This window comes from Lucilia sericata, unplaced genomic scaffold (assembly GCF_015586225.1).
Source record: "Lucilia sericata isolate MDLA Ls3-8-SP2 unplaced genomic scaffold, ASM1558622v1 Contig000466F_arrow, whole genome shotgun sequence".
Lineage (NCBI taxonomy): Eukaryota > Metazoa > Arthropoda > Insecta > Diptera > Calliphoridae > Lucilia > Lucilia sericata.
Genome location: NW_023994481.1, coordinates 116,232 through 129,011, shown reverse-complemented (window position 1 = coordinate 129,011; position 12,780 = coordinate 116,232). Strand labels below are relative to the sequence as shown.

The 12,780-nt window shown below is 30.4% G+C and overlaps 1 protein-coding gene across 1 annotated transcript in view; it reads right to left on the bottom strand.

Annotated features, from left to right (window-relative positions):
* LOC119605221 (myb-like protein U) overlaps window positions 1–10,603 on the bottom strand; it is a 47,222-nt gene extending 36,619 nt beyond the window's left edge. Inside the window, exons 1-2 of the mRNA XM_037958190.1 lie at window positions 10,433–10,603; window positions 2,516–3,245 (exon numbers count right to left, since the gene is read on the bottom strand). Coding sequence (XP_037814118.1) covers window positions 2,516–2,783 — 268 coding nt within the window. The 5' untranslated portion in view covers window positions 2,784–3,245; window positions 10,433–10,603. The remainder of the gene's footprint in view (window positions 1–2,515; window positions 3,246–10,432) is intronic.
* Between the last annotated feature and the right edge of the window lie 2,177 nt (window positions 10,604–12,780).

The following is a 12,780-nucleotide window of genomic DNA, read 5'->3' as shown; positions in this document are numbered from 1 at the left end:
GTTTAATTTACAGAAATATTTAATTGTTTACATGCTGTAACATTATTTACATTATTTACCTAGTGTCAACAATGTAAATCAAAAGTACTAAATCTCTACTTTAAGTTAACAAACTTAAAACTGATGTAAATTATGTAATTTAAAAGAAAATCAATTGTTTACATGATGTCAACAATGTGTAAATAATGTAAAATTTACTTAATAATAATATGACAAGCTTTAAGTTAAGCAAAAATGCTTATTTTACATATATATTTAATTGTTTACATGGTGTAAAGTATGTTTACACAATGTAAACAATAACAAAATTGTGTAAACCTAAGCAAGTTTTACATGTAAGTATAGTGCAATAGATCTGCAAAATGTTTTTTGTCTTAATTTCATACTTTACATTATGTAAATAATATATAAAGAATGCGTAAACAAAGACTAAACATTAGATCGCATCGAATTTATTACTTTAAATTGAAAATAAGATTATTCTTAAAATCTTAACATGATGTAAACAATGCGTAAAATATGTGTGTATATATGATGTAAACAAGGTATAAAATAAGTATACATGATGTAAACATTTGCTAAATTTTGTAAAGTTCTTCTTTTCAAGCTTCCAAAGTGATTAAAAGCTATTTCTTTTAAATATTCTAATAGTTTACATAATGTAAACAATAAGTAAAGAATGGGTAAACAATAGCAAAATTAAGTTTTTGTTTACTTTTCAATAACATAATTTATTTTCCTTGAAAATTTTCATAGTTGACATGATGTAAACAATGTGTAAATATTGGGTAAACAATAGCAAAACTTGGTAAACATTTGTTATTTTTACTTTTAATAATTTAACTTAAGTTTCTTTAAAATTTTCATACTTTACATGATGTAAAGAATGTAAATAATGTTTACACAGTGTAAACAATTGTTAATTGTTATGTAAATCATATTTTCGAATTTCTGAGGTAATTTTTAACATAAAATAATACAAAATTTCTTATTTTACATTATGTAAACAATAGGTAAACAATGTAGATATGATGTAAACAATAGTCAAAAGTTGTAAAAACCTTATCAGCGATCTTATGACAAATTTGTAATGAAATTTATTACAAATTTTATATTTTACATGATGTAAACAATGGGTAAACAATGACAAAACTACGTAAAATTATATTTTATTCACTTTAAAAAGATTGAAAACAAGTTTGTTTACAAAAATTTCACATTTTACTCGATGTAAACAATAAGTAAACAATGTAGATGTGATGTAAATAATGAGTAAACAATGTCTAAAGTTTGTAAAATTACATTTTATTCACTTTAAATATATGGAAAGCAAGTTTATTTACAAAATTTTCACATTTTACACGATGTAAACAATAGGTAAACAATGTAGATATGATGTAAACAATAGTCAAAAGTTGTAAAAACCTTATTGTCGACTTTGTGAGATAATTTCGATGAAATTTTTTCAAAATTTTGTATTTTACATGATATAAACAATATGTAAATAATGGGTAAACAATGTCTAAAGTTTGTAAAATTACATTTTATTCACTTTAAAAAGATGGAAAACTAGTTTGTTTAAAAAAATTTGCCATTTTACACGATGTAAACAATAGGTAAACAATGTAGATATGATGTAAACAATAGTCAAAAGTTGTAAAAACCTTATCAGCGATCTTATGACAAATTTGTAATGAAATTTATTACAAATTTTATATTTTACATGATGTAAACAATGGGTAAACAATGACAAAACTACGTAAAATTATATTTTATTCACTTTAAAAATATGGAAAACAAGTTTGTTTACAAAAATTTCACATTTTACTCGATGTAAACAATAAGCAAACAATGTAGATGTGATGTAAATAATGGGTAAACAATGTCTAAAGTTTGTAAAATAACATTTTATTCACTTTAAATAGATGGAAAACAAGTTTGTTTACAAATTTTTACATATTACACGATGTAAACAATAAGTAAACAATGTAAATGTAATGTAAACTATAGTTTAAAGTTGCTAAAAACTTATGTACGACCTTGTGACACAATTATAATTAAATTTGTTAAAAATTTTGTACTTTACATGATGTAAACAATGTGTAAATATTGGGTAAACAATGTCTAAAGTTTGTAAAAATACATTTTATTCACTTTAAATAGATGGAAAACAAGTTTGTTTACACATTTTTTACATTTTACATGATGTAAACAATAGGTAAACAATGTAGATATGATGTAAAACATATAAACAATTGATAACCAATGAAAAAATGATTCTTTTTTACTTTATATAAATTACTTGAAAGTTTTTCATAGTATACATCATGTAAACAATGTGTAAACAACATGTAAATATATATTAAATGTTAAAAATTTTGGAAATTTTGGTTTGTAAGATATTTAACTTGAAATTTTAAAGTAATTTAGTTAAATTATGTTACTTTTCCTTAAGCAATTTCATCAGTTTTTTTATTATTCTATCACTGAAAACAATTTTTTTTTAATAACTCACCCTTTTTATAATGATGACTATTATTATTACTATTTCCATTTGCTATTGAGGTTTTGCCATATGCCACGGCTTGTGCTGCTGCTGCCGATGATGGCGGTGGTGGCTGTAGCGATGACATTGGTATGGCCAAACAATTGCCACCCAATTCGACATCCTGTGCATCGAATAGAGGACATGGTGCATAGGCAACTTTTGTACCACGACCCGGCGAAGGACTCACACGAGCATAACGGCCAGCTGATGAACTAATACCAACGCGATCACTCATTCGTAAAACTCGACACAACACAAGCACTCACGCTCATTTATTCACTCACTCAACGGGATTTTAAAGGCAGGCAGGCAGACCGACAGACGGACATACACGTTAAATTGATTTCGATTATTTTGCATTCATTTTACGTGTTGATTACAACAACAATTTACTCTTAATTTATTTAATTATTTTATGGAAACTATAATACATTTGTTTAATACACGTAATATTGCGACAGTCATTATTATTTTTCAATATTTTTTGTTGTATTCACTATGATGTTGAAAATTTTGTTACACTTGGCAGGGACATGGTTTGAAAATGTGTTTTTATAGACTTTAACCTCTTTTTGTTTGTTATATATCAGTATTATTTCTTTTTCTCGTTTTTTTTTTTTTATTATTTAATTTGATATTATTTATTACATTATAATTTCATTGATTTTTTTCGACGTTTTTTTTTATTTGGTTTCCACTTTGGACATGAAATAAAAGTTGTAAAAAGAAATTTGGGCCAAATAGAATGATGGCTGTGATATCAGTAGAAAAAATTTCAAAAGATTTCCTACAAAAAAACTTTTTGGACAATAGATTGTTTTAGAAGCAAGAAAATATCCTAAAAATTTAATTAAATAAACTTCTATTTAAATTCAAACCATTAAAAACTATGACATCATCCTCACCTCCTAACTTCACTTCTGCTAATTCACAACCACAGGAGTTTTATTTCCTCATTACTCTACTAAACTTCCTGCTTAACCTTAGATTGACTTAATTAAAAATTTAACAAAATTGTTCACAATACCAAAAGCTGTCATACCAAAGTCTGTACAACTGATTAAAACTATTTTTAAAGATTTTTTTTGACTTGACATTTCTATGTCACTTCAAAAACATTTTTTTTCGTGTAACCACCCTCCAGTCTTTTATACATCTTAAAAATAGTTTTTTGTTGGAACAGTACATTTTTTTTATATTTTCTGGTTTAATTTTAATACACTAGACCAACAGAAAGCAAAGCATCAAGCTTACAAATAGAGCAGTTTCTTCTTGACATTTACTTGATGTTAATAATAGGGTAGTTACTTTACTAAAGACAAGATTATGGACAAGACTACAGATTGGACTACAGAATAAGACTATGAGCAGACTGTAATCTAGACTTAAGACTACACTGTAGCCCTGACTATAGTTTAAACTAAAAACTAGTCTTTAGACTGGACTAAGAACCGACTAATCTGTAGACTAGTCTATAGTCTAGTCTATAGTCTAGTCTATAGTCTAGTCTAGTCTAGTCTATAGTCTAGTCTATAGTCTAGTCTATAGTCTAGTCTATAGTCTAGTCTATAGTCTAGTCTATAGTCTAGTCTATCTAGTCTATAGTCTAGTCTATAGTCTAGTCTATAGTCTAGTCTATAGTCTAGTCTATAGTCTAGTCTATAGTCTAGTCTATAGTCTAGTCTATAGTCTAGTCTATAGTCTAGTCTATAGTCTAGTCTATAGTCTAGTCTATAGTCTAGTCTATAGTCTAGTCTATAGTCTAGTCTATAGTCTAGTCTATAGTCTAGTCTATCTAGTCTATAGTCTAGTCTATAGTCTAGTCTATAGTCTAGTCTATAGTCTAGTCTATAGTCTAGTCTATAGTCTAGTCTATAGTCTAGTCTATAGTCTAGTCTATAGTCTAGTCTATAGTCTAGTCTATAGTCTAGTCTATAGTCTAGTCTATAGTCTAGTCTATAGTCTAGTCTATAGTCTAGTCTATAGTCTAGTCTATAGTCTAGTCTATAGTCTAGTCTATAGTCTAGTCTATAGTCTAGTCTATAGTCTAGTCTATAGTCTAGTCTATAGTCTAGTCTATAGTCTAGTCTATAGTCTAGTCTATAGTCTAGTCTATAGTCTAGTCTATAGTCTAGTCTATAGTCTAGTCTATAGTCTAGTCTATAGTCTAGTCTATAGTCTAGTCTATAGTCTAGTCTATAGTCTAGTCTATAGTCTAGTCTATAGTCTAGTCTATAGTCTAGTCTATAGTCTAGTCTATAGTCTAGTCTATAGTCTAGTCTATAGTCTAGTCTATAGTCTAGTCTATAGTCTAGTCTATAGTCTAGTCTATAGTCTAGTCTATAGTCTAGTCTATAGTCTAGTCTATAGTCTAGTCTATAGTCTAGTCTATAGTCTAGTCTATAGTCTAGTCTATAGTCTAGTCTATAGTCTAGTCTATAGTCTAGTCTATAGTCTAGTCTATAGTCTAGTCTATAGTCTAGTCTATAGTCTAGTCTATAGTCTAGTCTATAGTCTAGTCTATAGTCTAGTCTATAGTCTAGTCTATAGTCTAGTCTATAGTCTAGTCTAGTCTATAGTCTAGTCTATAGTCTAGTCTATAGTCTAGTCTATAGTCTAGTCTATAGTCTAGTCTATAGTCTAGTCTATAGTCTAGTCTATAGTCTAGTCTATAGTCTAGTCTATAGTCTAGTCTATAGTCTAGTCTATAGTCTAGTCTATAGTCTAGTCTATAGTCTAGTCTATAGTCTAGTCTATAGTCTAGTCTATAGTCTAGTCTATAGTCTAGTCTATAGTCTAGTCTATAGTCTAGTCTAGTCTAGTCTATAGTCTAGTCTATAGTCTAGTCTATAGTCTAGTCTATAGCCTAGTCTATAGTCTAGTCTATAGTCTAGTCTATAGTCTAGACTATAGTCTAGTCTATAGTCTAGTCTATAGTCTAGTCTATAGTCTAGACTATAGTCTAGTCTATAGTCTAGTCTATAGTCTAGTCTATAGTCTACTCTATAGTCTAGTCTATAGTCTAGTCTATAGTCTAGTCTATAGTCTAGTCTATGGTCTAGTCTCTAGTCTAGTCTATAGTCTAATCTGTCGTCTAGTCTTTAGTCTAATCTATAGTCTGGTCTATAGTCCAGTCTATGGCCTAGTCTGTAGTCTAGTACTCTTTAAAAAGTGATTTTTGTTAAAACATTGTATTAATGCAGGCGTATACTTAATACGGAATAGAGTTTGTATTGAATAATAATCATACGCCTCAGCAAGAAATATTTTAGAAGGAGAATAAAAAATAAAAGAATGTCTAGTCTACAGTCCACACCCCGGTTTAGACTATCTAGACTATAGCCTTCTATTTGAAGTTTCTGTTTTCAGAAAGACTTGTATTTGAGTTTAAACCATGTAAACATCTTAGTTCCTTTAGAGGAAATACTACTATTTAGGATTTTTGTAAAGTTTTCTTTACAAATCTCAATTTCCGGTCTACCCTTATAACACTCGTAATACTGAATATATGAATGTGGTAGAAGGTATTTTACATAGTATACTCTACTATGTAAAATACCTTCTACATTCTTTTCACGTCTATGCTAAAGAATAAAGGTACGTACATATATACATACATATATACTCAAGTGAAAGTATGCTGTTAAAAATTGCATTTGAGTTAATGCTATTTTTGAGCCTACAAAAGACCTCTTTTTTTAAAACAACACACACACATGCAAAAAAATACTATAAATATAAACATATAAAGGTTTATAGTTTTTCCCATATTTATAGTCATACACATATAAAGGTTTTGTGATTTTTTTTATATACATACATATAAATTCTTCTTTATTATTTTCAGATGTTTTTTTTTCCTCTAGTTTCATTTAGTTCTACATGGATATAACCTTCTTAAGTAAAGGAAACACACAAAAAAATTGCAACAAAAATTAAGAATATATCTTACATTAGTACACAAAAACAGACGTATAAAGTATTTACATAAATGTACATATGTACGTATTGGTGTGTATATGTGTGTCTGCATTAACATGTGTATGACCATTTTTATGAGTGTTTACAACAACTATAAAATAAAAAACTTTAAAATACAAAACAAACGAATGTACTATAAACAAAACGTATTTTTTTTTTGTCTAAGGAACCTTAACAAAAACAACAAAAACTCAGACAACATTAAAATATACACATACACAAGTGTTCAATCACACAAACACTCATTTACAGATAAAGACACGGAAGAACAAAAGTTTGACAAGTTGAAACGACTTATTAAAGCTGTACAAGAGATTTTTGTAAAACTTTTGTATTAAAGGGGCGTATACTTAATAGGGAAAAGAGTTTGATTTATATATTACTCATACGCTTCGATTAGGAATATTTTAGTCTGGACTATAAACTAGATTATACTATAGTCCAGACTATAAACTAGACTATAGTCTGGATTATAGTCTAGTCTATAGTTTGGACTATAGACTAGACTAAAGTCTGGACTATAGACTAGACTAAAGTCTGGACTATAGACTAGACTAAAGTCTAGACCATAGACTAGACTATAGACTAGACTATAGTCTGGATTATAGACAAGACTATAGTCTGGATTATAGACTAGACTATAGTCTGGACTATAAACTAGACTATAATCTGGACTATAGACTCTCGACTGTTGTCTAGATTATAGTCTGGACTATAGACTAGACTATAATCTGGACTATAGACTAGACTATAGTCTGGACTATAGATTAGAAAATAGTGTAGACTATAGACTAGACTATAGTCTGGAATATACACTAGACTAGACTAAAGTCTAGACCATAGACTAGACTATAGACTAGACTATAGTCTGGATTATAGACAAGACTATAGTCTGGCTTATAGACTAGACTATAGTCTGGACTATAAACTAGACTATAATCTGGACTATAGACTCTCGACTGTTGTCTAGATTATAGTCTGGACTATAGACTAGACTATAATCTGGACTATAGACTATACTATAGTCTGGACTATAGATTAGAAAATAGTCTAGACTATAGACTAGACTATAGTCTGGACCATTGACTAGACTATAGTCTGGACTATAGACTAGACTATAGTCCGGACTATAACGAGAATATAGTCTGAACTGTAGTCTAGACTATAGACTCGACTATAGTCTGGACTATAGACTAGACTATAGTCTAGACTATAGACTAGGCTATAGTTTGGACTATAGACTAGACTATAGTCTAGACTATAGACTAGACTAAAGTCTGGACTATAGACTTGACTATAGTCTGGTCTATAGACTAGACTATAGTCTGAACTATAGACTAGACTATAGTCTGAACTATAGACTAGACTATAGTCTGAACTATAGACTAGACTATAGTCTGAACTATAGACTAGACTAGACTATAGTCTGGACTATAGAGTAGACTATAGTCTGAACTATAGACTAGACTATAGTCTGAACTATAGACTAGACTATAGTCTGAACTATAGACTAGACTAGACTATAGTCTGGACTATAGATTAGACTATAGTCTGGACTATAGACTAGACTATAGTCTGGACTATAGACTAGAATATAGTCTGGACTATAGACTAGACTATAGTCTGGACTATAGACTAGACTATAGTCTGGACTATAGACTAGACTGTAGTCTGGACTATAGACTAGACTATAGTCTGGACTATAGACTAGACTATAGTCTGCACTATAGACTAGACTATAGTCTAGACTATAGACTAGACTATAGTCTGGACTATAGACTAGACTATAGTCTGGACTATAGACTAGACTATAGTCTGGACTATAGACTAGACTATAGTCTGGACTATAGACTAGACTATAGTCTGGACTATAGACTCGACTATAGTCGGGACTATAGACTAGACTATAGTCGGGACTATAGACTAGACTATAGTCTGGACTATAGACTAGACTGTAGTCGGGGCTATAGACTAGACTATAGTCGGGACTATAGACTAGACTATAGTCTGGACTATAGACTAGACTATAGTCGGGGCTATAGACTAGACTATAGTCGCGACTATAGACTAGACTAGACTATAGTCTGAACTATAGACTAGACTATAGTCTGGACTATAGACTAGACTATAGTCGGGACTATAGACTAGACTATAGTCGGGACTATAGACTAGACTATAGTCGGGACTATAGACTAGACTATAGTCGGGACTATAGACTAGACTATAGTCGGGACTATAGACTAGACTATAGTCGGGACTATAGACTAGACTATAGTCGGGACTATAGACTAGACTATAGTCGGGACTATAGGCTAGACTATAGTCGGGACTATAGACTAGACTATTGTCGGGACTATAGACTAGACTATAGTCGGGACTATAGACTAGACTATAGTCTGGACTATAGACTATAGTGTGGACTATGGACTATTCTATAGTTTATTCTATAGTTTAGTCTAGTCTAGTCTATAGTTCTGTCTATAGTCCTATCTATATTCTTGTCTATAGTCCTGTCTATAGTCTAGTCTATAGTCTAGTCTATAGTCTAGTCTATAGTCTAGTCAATAGTCTAGTCAATAGTCTATTCTATAGTCTAGTCTACAATTCATTCTATAGTCTAGTCTATAGTCTATTCTATAGTTTTGTCTATAGTCTACTCTCTAGTCCTGACTATATTCTAGTATATAGTCTAGTCTATAGTCTAGTATATAGTCTAGCCTATAGTCTAATCTATAGTCTAGTCTATCGTCAGGTCTATAGTCTATTCGAATCTATGGTCTAGATTCCGCTTCATTTATAGGGTACTTTATGAAATTCTAAAAAAAAAAATATCAATTGAAGAAAGACTTCTCTTACTTTTTATGTCAATTTGTGTTAGTCTATAGTCGGGACTATAGACTAGACTATAGTCGGGACTATAGACTAGACTATTGTCGGGACTATAGACTAGACTATAGTCGGGACTATAGACTAGACTATAGTCTGGACTATAGACTATAGTGTGGACTATGGACTATTCTATAGTTTATTCTATAGTTTAGTCTAGTCTAGTCTAGTCTACTCTAGTCTATAGTTCTGTCTATAGTCCTATCTATATTCTTGTCTATAGTCCTGTCTATAGTCTAGTCTATAGTCTAGTCTATAGTCTAGTCTATAGTCTAGTCAATAGTCTAGTCAATAGTCTAGTCAATAGTCTATTCTATAGTCTAGTCTACAATTCATTCTATAGTCTAGTCTATAGTCTATTCTATAGTTTTGTCTATAGTCTACTCTCTAGTCCTGACTATATTCTAGTATATAGTCTAGTCTATAGTCTAGTATATAGTCTAGCCTATAGTCTAATCTATAGTCTAGTCTATCGTCAGGTCTATAGTCTATTCGAATCTATTCTAAAAAAAAAAATATCAATTGAAGAAAGACTTCTCTTACTTTTTATGTCAATTTGTGTTTTTTTTTTTTTTTTTTTTTTCAACATTTCTTACGGAAATGTATAGAATCACAAGGACATAAGCGTCAATAATATGCGGTACACGCGGCATACTTCAACTCAAAAAAAAAATATAATCTATTTTTGCACACAGACACTCTAAGGCAAGCACGCATAAACATACTCACATCAATAGAGTAACAAAAGCACACACACACACTCGCATACATCTATAAATCATACATACTATACAATAATTAGAGAGATAATGTTTCCTTTTGTTTTTATACTATAAATTGTTGACTGTGAACTTTTAATCAAACAAATTTTTTGTACAAAATATTATTTTTTTTAAAAAAAGATTTTTAAAATAATTTTTTTTTATTAATAAATTTCATAAATTGATTTTTTTAATTATATTTTAAAAAACTATCACTTTTCTATTATTTTTTCATAAAATTTTTATTATTATTTACATTTTCTATACTACAGGTTTTCACTTGTATTTTTTTAGAATTTTCATTATTATTTTGCTTCTATTATACGTTTCCCCACTAGCTAAATTTTTGTATATAAAAATATTTTCTTTTTTAATTGACACCTAAACGTCAGCGCCGTTCTCCGTTCACGAGGACTTTTGCCTGCAATATCCAGCCTACAACTGAATTTAACAGGCGGCTTTTTATACGCTACAACCAACATACGAAGGAGGCTGTTTTGTGTTGGGATACCTTTTTTAATACACTATTTAGAAAATGTTTTTCCCTTTTGTTGTTTTTATATTGTCTATAAGTTTTTATTTTGATTTTATGCTCTTTAAAAATAGCACGTGCTAATAAGCTTTTATCCGTAAAAAAGCTTTTTGCGCGCGCAAAATTATTTTCTAAAAAACCTTTGGTTTGTGACTGAACTAATTTGAGGGAGAACAGATATAGGTTATACATGTGTAAGTGCTATGTATCCAAATGGATGGAAAAGGAAGTAGAACTTATAGGTGGAAGAACTAGAGAATTAAGTGAAAAGTAACCACAAAAAAATTTACCAGTACAAAAGTTTTGCAAGAAATTTAATAAAGCTTTTCTGTTATGTTCAACACTTTGAAGAAAATTAACTGGAGTTTTAAAAAACTTAAAGACAAATAGTCCAGTCTATAGTCTAGTCTATAGCCAGTCTATAGTCTAGTATAGTCGTCTATAGTCTAGTCTATAGTCTAGTCTATAGTCTAGTCTATAGTCTAGTCTATAGTCTAGTCTATAGTCTAGTCTATAGTCTAGTCTATAGTCTAGTCTATAGTCTAGTCTATAGTCTAGTCTATAGTCTAGTCTATAGTCTAGTCTATAGTCTAGTCTATAGTCTAGTCTATAGTCTAGTCTATAGTCTAGTCTATAGTCTAGTCTATAGTCTAGTCTATAGTCTAGTCTATAGTCTAGTCTATAGTCTAGTCTATAGTCTAGTCTATAGTCTAGTCTATAGTCTAGTCTATAGTCTAGTCTATAGTCTAGTCTATAGTCTAGTCTATAGTCTAGTCTATAGTCTAGTATAGTCTAGTCTATAGTCTAGTCTATAGTCTAGTCTATAGTCTAGTCTATAGTCTAGTCTATAGTCTAGTCTATAGTCTAGTCTATAGTCTAGTCTATAGTCTAGTCTATAGTCTAGTCTATAGTCTAGTCTATAGTCTAGTCTATAGTCTAGTCTATAGTCTAGTCTATAGTCTAGTCTATAGTCTAGTCTTAGTCTAGTCTATAGTCTAGTCTATAGTCTAGTCTATAGTCTAGTCTATAGTCTAGTCTATAGTCTAGTCTATAGTCTAGTCTATAGTCTAGTCTATAGTCTAGTCTATAGTCTAGTCTATAGTCTAGTCTATAGTCTAGTCTATAGTCTAGTCTATAGTCTAGTCTATAGTCTAGTCTATAGTCTAGTCTATAGTCTAGTCTATAGTCTAGTCTATAGTCTAGTCTATAGTCTAGTCTATAGTCTAGTCTATAGTCTAGTCTATAGTCTAGTCTATAGTCTAGTTCTATAGTCTAGTCTATAGTCTAGTCTATAGTCTAGTCTATAGTCTAGTCTATAGTCCTAGTCTATAGTCTAGTCTATAGTCTAGTCTATAGTCTAAGTCTATAGTCTAGTCTATAGTCTAGTCTATAGTCTAGTCTATAGTCTAGTCTATAGTCTAGTCTATAGTCTAGTCTATAGTCTAGTCTATAGTCTAGTCTATAGTCTAGTCTATAGTCTAGTCTATAGTCTAGTCTATAGTCTAGTCTATAGTCTAGTCTATAGTCTAGTCTATAGTCTAGTCTATAGTCTAGTCTATAGTCTAGTCTATAGTCTAGTCTATAGTCTAGTCTATAGTCTAGTCTATAGTCTAGTCTATAGTCTAGTCTATAGTCTAGTCTATAGTCTAGTCTATAGTCTAGTCTATAGTCTAGTCTATAGTCTAGTCTATAGTCTAGTCTATAGTCTAGTCTATAGTCTAGTCTATAGTCTAGTCTATAGTTCTAGTCTATAGTCTAGTCTATAGTCTAGTCTATAGTCTAGTCTATAGTCTAGTCTATAGTCTAGTCTATAGTCTAGTCTATAGTCTAGTCTATAGTCTAGTCTATAGTCTAGTCTATAGTCTAGTCTATAGTCTAGTCTATAGTCTAGCCTATAGTCTAGTCTATAGTCTAGTCTATAGTCTAGTCTATAGTCTAGCCTATAGTCTAGTCTATAGTCTAGTCTATAGTCTAGTCTATAGTCTAGTCTATAGTCTAGTCTATAGTCTAGTCTATAGTCTAGTCTATAGTCTAGTCTATAGTCTAGTCTATAGTCTAGTCTATAGTCTAGT